Below are 11,970 nucleotides of genomic sequence, written 5' to 3'. Positions count from 1 at the left end.
GCTGCGCACCTGGTCCTTCAGGTCCTTTCTGTTGGGATGCATCTGGGGTTGTTGTTGTTTAGTCGTTTAGTCGTATCCGACTCTTCATGACCCCATGGACCAGAGCATGCCAGGCACTTCTGAGTTCCACTGCCTCCCGCAGTTTGGTCAAAACTCATGCTGGTAGCTTCGAAGACACTATCCAACCATCTCGTCCATCACATCTGGGGAGACGGGGGCAATTGGCAGACCCCCAGCTGGCTCCAGCCCACTGGCCAGGAGCCGGGTGAACTCCAGTTCTTGGAACTGCATCAAAACTGCGACTCAGGCCTCAGGACTCAGACTGAGCACGCAAGCCAGCAGAGATAAGAACTCTTTGCAACGAAAGGGTGGACAGAGGCATATGTAAGCATATTTACAAGCATTTAATTCAGCATCAGGACAAAGGAAAAACATGTCCACTTCCCTTCATGTCCAAGCAAAAGCTATATACAACAGAAGTTCCCAGCAGGCTGTGCTGGAAGTCAACAGACATGTGACATACAACAACTCCACATGCCTGTTCTAAAGGTGGAACAGAACTATATCCTAACACTTTCTGTTTGAGTCAGTGTCTCATAGGAGCAGGCTCTGCCAGAGTTGGCACCAGGGTCTCCTCCAACGGGAGAGCGTGAGGCTTCCTTGCTTGGAGGAACTGAACTCAAATGCTGGGCTTTCAACAGAGCTGATGCCCTTGAACTGCTTCCCATCGTTTTGTGCAATTCACAAGAAAATAGACTTCAAGGCCACTTGGTTTTTTAAAAAATGGTACGGGCAGGAGGGCGTGTGAAGGTTTCTTGGGGGGAGGGTATCAGAGGATGTGCATTGCACATGGCCACCATCTTAAAAAGCATATGGCTAGAAAATGAAAGGAGCAGTCCTTCAAGGCAGTAAGGCATTTGTTTCAGTGTCGCATTCATGAGAAAAAGAGTTCCCATTTTCTCTCCTGGGTGGGTCTTCGCTGCTTTCTTGCACCTCTGGTGACCCAGGAGGCAGAGTTCCATTTGCCAAGCCACCAGCAAGTTGAGCAGTGTCTCTCCTTTTCCATTTCCAACATAGATACACTGTGAAACAGAGCACCAAAAAGATGGCAAGCCCTACTGCGGCGTAAGCCCAATCATGTCTGCGTCCTGAAACTGGAAAATAGAAAAAGTCATCAGTCATGCTTCTGACACCCTTTAAGTGCAGCTGTACCGTGTTAAGAGCTATGTGTGGCATTATTCCACCCCACCAAGAAGGCTAGATAGAACCAGACCTATGTGCCTTAAAATCATAGAACTGTAGAGTTGGAAGGGACCACAGGGGTCATCTAGTCCAACCTCGTGCAATGTAGGAGTCTTTTGCCCAACTTTAACCCATGACCCTGAGATCAAGAGTCTCATACTCTACCAGCTGAGCTGTCAGCCATTATGGCAGGAGGCACAACAAATCTGTTTTAATGTCTACTGGTATGCGTCTATTATTTATTTTGTGTTGCCTTTATAGCATGCCTCTCCTTCAAAGGTTAGGTTTAGGTTTATATATCGCTTCCCAGGACAACAAGCCCCCTAGGGATTTACAGCTAAAGTAAAAATACTATAAAAATAGACAAACAGGGCTGACTTCCCACCTCACCCTCTGAAGTAAGCTTAAGTAAGACAGATGCTGGTGCCAGGAGCAGGGCTGAATTTAGGTTTGATGAGGCCCAAAGCTCCTGAAGGTAATGGGGCCCTTTATATGTCCAGCTGTCCTATGTCAGTAACAAATTGTTGCTGTTTTTTTGTGTTGAATATATGCTATATGGTAATTTATGGACCTAATAGGTCCACACAACAAAAAAACACTCTTGCTATATGTAGGTTTTATTTTATTGGTTTTTTATCTTATATGTTGGAAATGTACATCCAGGTTCTTTTTCCTTTAAGTTTTTTTGGAGGCCCCCAAGTGAGTGGGGCGTAAATCCAGCACTGGCCAGGAGGCCCAGTGGAATGCTAAGCTCCTTCCCACCAGTGTCTCCTGCATACAGGGCAACCAAGGCCATCTCAGGGCCTGAGTACAAAATTAATCTCATCCAAGTAGTCTGGAGTTCAGGAACCGCCTGCTCAAAAACCTTGCCTTGGAAGAGACATTTGCAAGCAGGCTATAATGATTCAGATCTTCTGAGCTCAGGGAGAGTTTCTTAAGGAGTGGTCTCTCCGCTCAGAGAGGCATTTGTTTACTTCCTTGGCATCACTAGTGTCCCATCCCTGTCAGATATGATGAGCCATGAAGCGTTGTAGCCACCTTGTGACCATCCAAGCACCTTGTCCACATCCTTGAGCCTTATCAATGGGGAATCGCCCATTAACACCTGGCCAGAATACTGCCTGGACACCTCAAAGTGACTTGCTACAATAGCAGAATCTGGGTCCCTACAAGTGATTGTATCCTCAATATTACTGAGACAACTACTGTGGGATCCACCAACTCCTTTGGGCCAGTATATAAAAAGGTCTCACACTGCCTATAAAGGTGTGCTAAACATCAAGTACACAACTGAAGAAGAGAATGAAGTCTTTTTCATTGCCTTTACCACCACAAAATAGGCTTGACAGTGAGCACACAATTGGGTTTGATTGTATTTATTGGGAGTCTTCGCCCACTTGCATTATTGCCATCTTCCCGCTTGCTCCATTGCCCTCAGCTATTGGGTTCAGCAAGCTGGAAGCCTTGAAAGGAAGACTGAATTTCTATGGACTACAGCACCTCCCCAACCCTGATCCTCCAGGTCTGCTCTAATGCTGCACTGAAAACCCAGAAGGAAATAAGTGTGAGAGGCAAACTCTCCTTGTTGCCCCACTCAGGTCTCACTTATAGATGGAGCGTAAGGCAAGCAGGGACGCGGGTGGCGCTGTGGGTAAAACCTCAGCGCCTAGGACTTGCCGATCGCATGGTCGGCGGTTCGAATCCCCGCGGCGGGGTGAGCTCCCGTCGTTTGGTCCCAGCTCCTGCCCACCTAGCAGTTTGAAAGCACATCAAAGTGCAAGTAGATAAATAGGTACCGCTCCAGAGGGAAGGTAAACGGCGTTTCTGTGCACTGCTCTGGTTAGCCAGAAATGGCTTAGTCATGCTGGTCACATGACCCGGAAGCTGTACACCGGCTCCCTCGGCCAGTAAAGCGAGATGAGTGCCGCAACCCCAGAGTTGGTCACGACTGGACCTAATGGAGGTGGGTCCCTTTACCAATTTAAGGATCACACAATGATCTTCATGTCTGAGCAGGGATCTGAAACTTGATTTCCTCAGTTCTAGTGCGACATTCTGACCACTTATCCACCCTGGCTTTTAAAGGTAAAGATACCCCTTCTGGGTCATGTGGCCAGCATGACTAAGCTGCATCTGGCGAACCAGAGCAGCGCACGGAAATGCCGTTTACCTTCTCGCCGGAGCAGTACCTATGTATCTAGTTGCACTTCGTGCTTTCGAACTGCTAGGTGGGCAGGAGCTGGGGCCGAACAACGAGAACTCACCCCGTCGTGAGGATTCGAACTGCCAACCTTCTGATCGGCAAGACCCAGGCTCTGCAGTTTGGACCACAGCGCCACCCGCGTCCCCTACAAAAACTGACAACCACCCCAAATGCCTGCCAGACCATAGAGTTCCTTCTAATGCTAGTCATAGCAGACCCATTCAAATTAACAGAGGTGATTAACAGATCCATTCATTTCAGTGCGTCTATCTGAGTAAAAAGTACACCTTGAATCTAGGAAACCTCTAAAGCTCCTTGAACAGTACAAATATATAACAAACAGAAATGAATAAAAGGAACCATTGTCTCCTCTTTCAGTGGCTATGAATCTCTAGATGTCAATCACATCAGAAACTTACCAGGTATATTAAGGAAGAACTGAAGCACACAGGATCCATTTTGCTGATGAACAAGCTGGTACTCTCCAGCGAGTCCTTCATAAGCATATTTGATAGTAAGGCCACTGTCAGATATATAGAATTGCTCTTCATACGTGTTGACACTGTGATTCAGGTGCCCCTTGTCTGTGCTCAAGATGTATTGCCAAGAAGAGGAGGAGTGGTTCTTCTTGTATAAAGCAAGACTATTGGAATGGTTCAATATATTATTAGGAATGATCGTCCCAGAGGCACCTTCTGGTATGGAAAGATTAGCTGAAGGGCAGTGCCCAGGGTCTAGAAATAAAAAAAAGATGCATTTATTTAAAATAGGGCAAGAATAGCTATCAAAATAGTAGGGAAGCATATGATAAGATAATACGATGCAAGAAAAGTATTTTTGTTTTGTTGTAAACTACCCTGAGATCTGTACTCTTACCTTACCATACATCAGTATACAGGTGTGTGTATTCCTACTATCGTGTTACTTCTTTGTTTTTGTTTTCAACTCTCTTTCTTTCTTTCTCACTTTGTCTTTTAATAAATGAAATTCTTATAATAGAATATTTTTAAAAAACCTACCCTGAGATTTTATGGAGAAGTGTGGGTAGTAAATTCTATTATTAATAATGATAGCTGATAGGAACAAATGCAAACCAAAAAGAAATTCATGCAAGCAGCTGTCCTCACCCCGACCTCTTCCCCCACCCCCACCCCCAGTGGTGAATCCATATGACAGTAACTTCAGAACCTCACCAGGTATGCTAAGGAAGACTCGATGGAAACAATTTCTCAAAGTATCTTGAAGTTGGTATTCTCCAGCACGTTGTTTGTTGGTGTTATTGATAAAGAGGTCATTTCCCCATAGATAGAAGTGTTCCTTGAATGAGCTATTGTAGGGTTTCAGTTTTCCTCCAGTTATGAGTAAAATGTCAACATCAGGATCAGATGAACTGCTCTTATGAATTAAAATTAAAATGTTGGGATAACTGGAAACATTAGCAAAGATCATCCCAGATGAACCTTCTGCTATGGAGACGTTAGCATAAGGGCAGTGTGTGGAACCTGGAAGAAAATGAGGGCAACTCATTAATAGAATTCTACGACTAACCAGACAGATTAGATCTCACATCTTAAGAGAGGCAGGATATCATTACACCATACAAAAAATGGCACCTTTGGAATTGCACATTTGGTAAAGGTCATATTACACTTGTTGAAGGCAGTTTGGAAGCTTACAGGATCCCACCATCTTTGGGGGGCAGACTATGCTCATTGGCATGGCAGGTTCGGTTCACCCTCTGTGCCCCCGGTGCCGGCAAATGCCACATCGCTCCTGCTACTGGGTTGAATACAACATTTTATAAACTTGTCTTAAGAGTCCTTACACTTTGAGGCATATACTTGCAACACTGAACTAGCAAATCTAGTTCCACACTTTTCCTGGTTTCTTTACTTTTCTACTGAATCGCGTATTCCAGAATTTGTAATCTTCAAATTTCTTCCTCTGTTAATTTCTATTAGCTGCTATTCTGCAGGATTTACTCAAGACCTGCTAGGTTATTTACTTGTTTATAAAAGTAAAGGTAAAGGTACCCCTGACCATTAGGTCCAGTTGTAGCCGACTCTGGGGTTGGGCGCTCATCTCGCTTTATTGGCCGAGGGAGCCGGCGTACAGCTTCCAGGTCATGTAGCCAGCATGACTAAGCCGCGTCTGGCGAACCAGAGCAGCGTACGAAACGCCGTTTACCTTCCTGCCGGAGCGGTACCTATTTATCTACTTGCACTTGATGTGCTTTCGAACTGCTAGGTTGGCAGGAGCAGGGACCGAGCAACGGGAGCTCACCCCGTTGTGGGGATTTGAACCGCCGACCTTCTGATCGGCAAGTCCTGGGCTCTGTGGTTTAACCCACAGCGCCACCCACGTCCCTTACTTGTTTATACTGGTTCTTAAAATCTGCAATAAACATTTTCCAGTGCTCCTTATTTTCATTGTCATCCTTTTCTCTTACCCTGTTTGTTATGCCTGCCAATTCAGAATATTCAAGCATTTTAAACAGCCACTTTTCCTTAGTGGGCACCATACCCACAGCGGCAGAGCAAGCCGATCGGGGCGCCTGGGGCAGCACCCAGGGGCAGGGCCAGCCACCCGTATGGGCAGGGCCAGACCCCCACGGGGTGGAGTGAGCCGGGGCAGGAGGCTCCATGGGGCCTCCAAGGAGTCTGCCTGCCTCCTCACATTCAGCCACCCTACAACTGAGGGCAAGGCAGCGGGCAGACTGTTTGGGGCAGCTCAGAGCCTGTGGGCGCCCAAGCCACCGCATCTCTCCTGGACGCACTGGAGGTCCCGCCGTGAGTGCCGCCGGGCATTTCGTCACCCCCCTTAGTGGTGACAGCCAGGGCAACCTGCCCCCACTGCACCCCCCCTTCCTCCGCCCCTTCATACTCATTCTCCACCTTGTGTCAGTAAGACTCTAGCCACAGTGGTGGCATATAATAATAAATTCTTTTGTTTTTTAGGGACTTCAGTTGTTACCATTCCCAAGAAGAATGCCTCAGCCTTTTTTGAGGAAGGCTTTCTTTTTTAATATCTTTTTTAATTTAGCGTGGCAACATCAACACGTTGGAAGTTCCTGCCTATAGATATATAGATATAGATATAGATATAGATATAGATATAGATATAGATATAGATATAGATATAGATATAGATATATACACACACAACTTGATTGTTAAAAACAAACAATCCCGCAAAGCGGTTCACAAAAGATTAAACTGGTAAAAGCAAGAATTACTTGAAAACATACAAAAGTCAAAATACTCAAGCAGATCAAAATTACCTCAGCTTTCTAAGCATTTGGGTAGGCTTGTCTAATCAAGAATGTTTTTAGCTGGCGCTGAAAAGTGTACAGTGAAGGCATGTGCTTCATCTCAACAGGCAGGGAGTTCCAAAGTCTAAATAAGTCCTGCCACACTAAATGATTGAGTTATTACAGATGCAGAATGGATTTTATGTAACACTAGTGCAGGGGTCGTTTAACTAGCCCATGAACCGTCCCCAAACTGAGCCGCCCACTCGGCGAGTCCCCGCGCGCTGTGCTAAACCAGTGCAGCACGATGTGGGGACTCACTTCTGCGGCACAGGAAATAGCATCTGTGCATGTGCATATGCCGGAAATTGCATCGGCACAAAACATAGATGCCAAAAATTATGGACATGCGCACTTACGTGTGCACACAATCTGGCCCACAGAGGGATCTCCACTGGAGTGAACAGGCCCAGGCAAGGTAAACCTTGCCCACCCCCGCACTAGTGATATCAGGCAGGCAGCTTCCCTGTATTCTTTTCAGCACCTTCTGAAGATATTCATACTTAGACATATTTAGGCAAGTGTACTTGGTTGTTTGAGGGACGCAGGTGGCGCTGTGAGTTAAACCACAGGGCCTAGGGCTTGCCGATGGCGGTTTGAATCCCTGAGACGGGGTGAGCTCCTGTTGCTCAGTCCCTGCTCCTGACAACCCTGACAACCAGAGCTGGCCACATGACCCAGAAGCTGTACGCCAGCTCCCTCGGCCAGTAAAGCGAAATGAGTGCCGCAACCCCAGAGTCAGTCACGACTGGACCTAATGGTCAGGGGTCCCTTTACCTTTACCTTTACTTAGTTGTTTAGGATGTTTTATGAGTTTTAATTTGATCCAGTCTCATCTTATTGCACTTTTAAATGGTTGTAACTTTTTAGTGATAATATTATTGTTCTATCTTTTTTATAAGGTTTTAGGAAGCTTAGAATCATAGAGTTGGAAGAGACCACAAGGGCCATTGAGTCCAACCCCCTGCCAAGCTTTTTTTTCTACAATCCAGTAGTATATGAATTTTACGAAGTAAATAAATAAATTCAGCGCAACACACCCGCGAGTAAACTGTAACTGTTTTTCTTCTTCCTGCTATTTCTTAATCCCTAAAAACCTTCCACCTGAAAGTGTTTTTTGCCCAGGGCAGCCACACAACTGTGAGTTAGCTGGAGTGTGAATTTGGCTTTTTCTGGGCTGCATGACATGCTCAGCTGTGGAAGTGGAAAAGTATTTAAGAGAACTGTCATGTACTGTAATGTGATCTGAACATCTTAATAGCCCTACAGCTCTGCTGTTTACTCACTAGCATGAGTGAGGAGGGATAATATCAAAACAATATATCCTCTCCTACCTTCCTTAACATTCTCACATGTTCAGGATGCTGAGAATTGTTAGCAGAGCCCTCCTATCACCCTCACAAGAACTACCATTTCCAGAATTCTCTGGGAAGAAGAATTGATCATCAAGCCCCTTTAAAACTGTAGTATGGATACCCTGCATTACCCACCTTCTAACACCAGCCTCTTCTTCTGTCCTACACTGGTTTAGACACTAAAATACATTGACAACTTGCCAAGGAAGACATAGCAAAACCTGTGAGTGATTGAGGATTGTGGAAACTCAGAGTTCCATATCTTGCTGAACAGCTTTCTCTTGCCAAAAGGCTTGTTTCTTGCAAAATAAACGCTTATTGGGATAGGCGAGTTGGCTTCCACAGGAAAGACAGCGGAGTTCCCAGTTTATCATACAAGCGATTCACAGATAGTTCTTGAATATCCCGTAGTTCTTTCCCATAAGGTCTTAATAGCTCTGTTGCTTAGAATGTGGTGCTGATAACACCAAAGCAGCCTGCAGGTTCGATCCCCGTAGCGGACAGCTGGACGTAGGTGATCCTCTGGGTCCCTTCCAACCCTACATACAAGTCTATGATTATATGAACATTTGCACACCTCTCCTGATGAAATCAGCTGCCAACGGTTCTCCCTCTCCCCACATGCACCCCATCAGAGTTTTGCTCTTGCTTATCCATTTGTTGTCTCTGGGCAAGGTGGGGAGAATACACCCAACCACACAGCTGATGTCTAAGCACCTGACCTCGGCTTAATGTGGACCCTAAGCCCCTCCTTTGGGACGCGGGTGGCACTGTGGGTTAAACCACAGGGCCTAGGGCTTGCCGATCAGAAGGTCGGCGGTTCAAATCCCCACAACGGGGTGAGCTCCCGTTGCTCGGTCCCTGCTCCTGCCAACCTAGCAGTTCAAAAGCAAGTCAAAGTGCAAGTAGATAAATAGGTACCGCTCCGGCGGGAAGGTAAACAGTGTTTCTGTGCGCTGCTCTGCTTTGCCAGAAGCGGCTTAGTCATGCTGGCCACATGACCTGGAAGCTGTACGCCGGCTCCCTCAGCCAGTAAAGCGAGATGAGTGCCGCAACCCCAGAGTCGGCCACGACTGGACCTTTACCTTTAAGCCCCTCTTTCCTCCTTTAATTCCCCTCTGCACATGAGGTGTTCCTCCATCAACTTCTGCTTTCCCACATCTCCTCCTCCCTAAATCCAGTCAGATATCCCCTATGAGGTTGATGTAGCTCCCTAAGTCAGATTTTTCAAAGCATAGCACTGGAGGAGAATGCTTCAAGTACAGCGGGGATTAAGACAGGAGCTTGCCGGTGCCATGGTTCAAAGATCCCTCTGCCCCCCCCTTTCCCAGAGTTGACGACCTTTTTTTAGGGGGGGACCTCAAAGTTGTTGACCTTGTTAGTAAAGGTTCACCAGAGTTGCTGACCTTTTTTTAAGGGAGTTGGCACCATGCTTACACATTATCTCTAACAAGCCCCTAGAACAAAATAAAATGAAAAAGCAGAAGAAAATCTAATGAAGTCCTCAATTCCAATGCGAAACACATTCAAGACTGAGCAGTTCTTCCAATTCATCCTCATGATTCAAATCACTACATATCAAAAAGCTAAAGCAATCACCAGTTTGTTGTTCTTTAAATAAATTAATAAAGTCACAGACAATGAAGTTCCCGGCCAATTTGTGTTTAAGTACGAAGCTGACCTTTTCAAATATTGGGGGGGGGGGTGTAAAGCAGTGACACCCTGAACCTAAAAAGGACCCAAAACTTGGGTCACAAAGGCTGCAGCCCTAACTGCACTTACCTGAGAGTAAGCCCTGCTGAATCAAATAGGACCTTACTTCTGAGTAGACTGTAGGACTGCAGCAAGAAACACAGTTGGGAATTAGGGCCTTCTGTTTTAAGTCTCATCCAGAGGAAAATGTAATATTGGAGATTAGGGAGAAAGGAATATGAATAGATTGGAGGGAGGGGGCTGAAGAGAGACCAGAAACTACAGGTAGCAAGACAAGGCACACTTTCTGGGGAGCATGTCTCACACACAGTTGCTTGGGGCAAGGACTGCAGAGGGACCATAGTTGGGTTGTGCGTGTGTGTTTTTCAGAAAAACGTAGAATTGGAAGGTTCCCTGCGGGTCATCTAGCCCAACCCCCTGCAACGCTTTTTAGCTTGCATTGATCTCAAAAACCTTCAGTGCCTTTTTTTTTTAGTTGGATAGGCAGTTAACAGGTTTGTTTCACAAATAAGGGAGAAGGAGGGTTGCTGGCTTGGTTTGGTTTGCCTTTGTTCTAGTTTTTAGCATGTGCTTAGTACCGTAGTTTCAGGCTGTGAGCCGCCCTGATATCTATGGGTGGAGGGCAGTAGTAGTAGTAGTAATGGTGATGATGATGATGATATTTTTCGCAGGGCTTAGAGTGAGCGCTTGATGGCCAGCTGCTGGAATGAATGGGGTCTGTGCTAAATGGTCTGGCTTGCTTTACAACCCCTAGGGACCTTGTTGGGGGGGGGGGAGAAGGAGCCCGAAGAAGAAGAAGAGGAGGAGGAGGAGGAGGAGGAGGAGGAGGAGGAGGAGGAAGAGGAGGAGGAGGAGGAAGAGGAGGAAGAAGGATGGAGGGTTTCCTGCCCGGGATAGAGTTGCCCTTAACATTAAGCACATGGCAGGATTCCAGGGAGAGAAACCAGGGTAGCTGCTGCTGCTACTACTCACGGCTTGGGCTAGATGTAGCGGAACAGGACAGGGCTGCAGGTGCCTGCAGGCTAAAAGGAAAAAAACCAAGGCAACTCTCCGCAGGAGCGGCTCCTATGAGCAAGACGTCCCTGCCTCTGTCTCGAGAGAGAATGAAGTGTGCCTCTAGGGGAGAAGTCAAACAGCTGCACTAGCAACTTTCTGTGAAAAGCAAACGCCAACACTCCACCCTAACCTGCCAAGGGAGACAAGGCAAACCCTTGATAAGTTCGAGGAGGGGGGCTGGGTTGGACCCAAGACTACCAATCTTGCCCAGTTACAGCGCCATAAAAAATGGCCACATGGTGATGGTGGGGGCAGTATATTTCTAGGTAGTCGAGTTGTGTCCCGCATGTTGAGATCTCTGAAAGCAGGGGTGGCAACTTGAATAAAATTTGGGGGGGGGGGGGAATCGATCGCATGACCAGGTGCACAGACAACATTTGAATGGCAATGCCGATCAACTTTGGGAGTGCCGGCCCCTCAAATATTTTATTGGGGGCGGGGGCAAAGGGACCTAGGCCCCTAGGAGTTTGTTCTATGCCTTAAAGTAACGGCATATCTTGATGACAGGAGTTCAGCAGTGGAGGGGTAAGGGGGGGGAGTGTTTTGCAGCGCGGGTGAGTCATCCTCGCCCTCTAACTCCCACAGGAGGGACACATCCGATCAGGAGTACGAAGGGAGTACGAAAGGAGCTTTAAAGATTCCCCCCCCCCATGCCCACGCTACCGTCCCAACCGTCCAGTTCCCAGCCTGACCCTGGGGCCCCTCACATCTCACTCGGCCGTCGGCAATTGCCTACGAACCCGAAACGTCCGCCAGCCTCGACGGGCAGGATAGCAGCAGCCGCAGCAGCAGCAGGGCTCGGGAGAAGGCTCCTCCTCGCCGTGCGCCCCCGTTGCCTTCGCCCCCGGCTCCTTCTCGCACCAGCACTGCCGCCATCGCCCGCTCCTTCCGACACACTCTTCACCACTGATACCACGAACTACCGTAACTTTCGACGAGGCCCGAGGAAAGGAAAAGGGAGGGCAGAAGTTGCCGGAAAAGGGGCGGGAGACCGTCAAGCCGTGGACGCCTGGGGGAGGCCTCTGGGCTATGCGCAGAAGCGGTGCCTGCTCTGTTGGCGAGAGTCGCGAAGTGATTTCATGCTCTTTATT

At 47.4% G+C, this 11,970-nt stretch overlaps 1 protein-coding gene across 2 annotated transcripts; it reads right to left on the bottom strand.

The window, feature by feature from the left end:
• Positions 1–339: 339 nt before the first annotated feature.
• On the bottom strand, positions 340–11,887 carry LOC128408674 (uncharacterized). Of its 2 annotated transcripts, none has more exons than XM_053378665.1 (4): positions 11,620–11,887; positions 4,639–4,947; positions 3,865–4,179; positions 340–1,154 (listed from the first exon to the last, which is right to left on the bottom strand). In XM_053378665.1, exons 1-4 carry the CDS (start codon positions 11,753–11,755, stop codon positions 901–903), a joined length of 1,014 nt encoding a protein of 337 aa, XP_053234640.1. In that variant the 5' UTR covers positions 11,756–11,887; the 3' UTR covers positions 340–900. The 2 variants fall into 2 exon arrangements, 1 of the variants encoding a protein (XP_053234640.1); XR_008329145.1 differs by lacking the exon at positions 11,620–11,887 and adding an exon at positions 6,726–6,813 and having other exon boundaries at positions 911–1,154.
• Between the last annotated feature and the right edge of the window lie 83 nt (positions 11,888–11,970).

This window comes from Podarcis raffonei, chromosome 2, assembly GCF_027172205.1.
Source record: "Podarcis raffonei isolate rPodRaf1 chromosome 2, rPodRaf1.pri, whole genome shotgun sequence".
Classification (NCBI taxonomy): Eukaryota; Metazoa; Chordata; class Lepidosauria; order Squamata; family Lacertidae; genus Podarcis; species Podarcis raffonei.
Note: the sequence above shows the minus strand (reverse complement) of the source record. Positions and strands in the feature narration are given on the sequence as shown.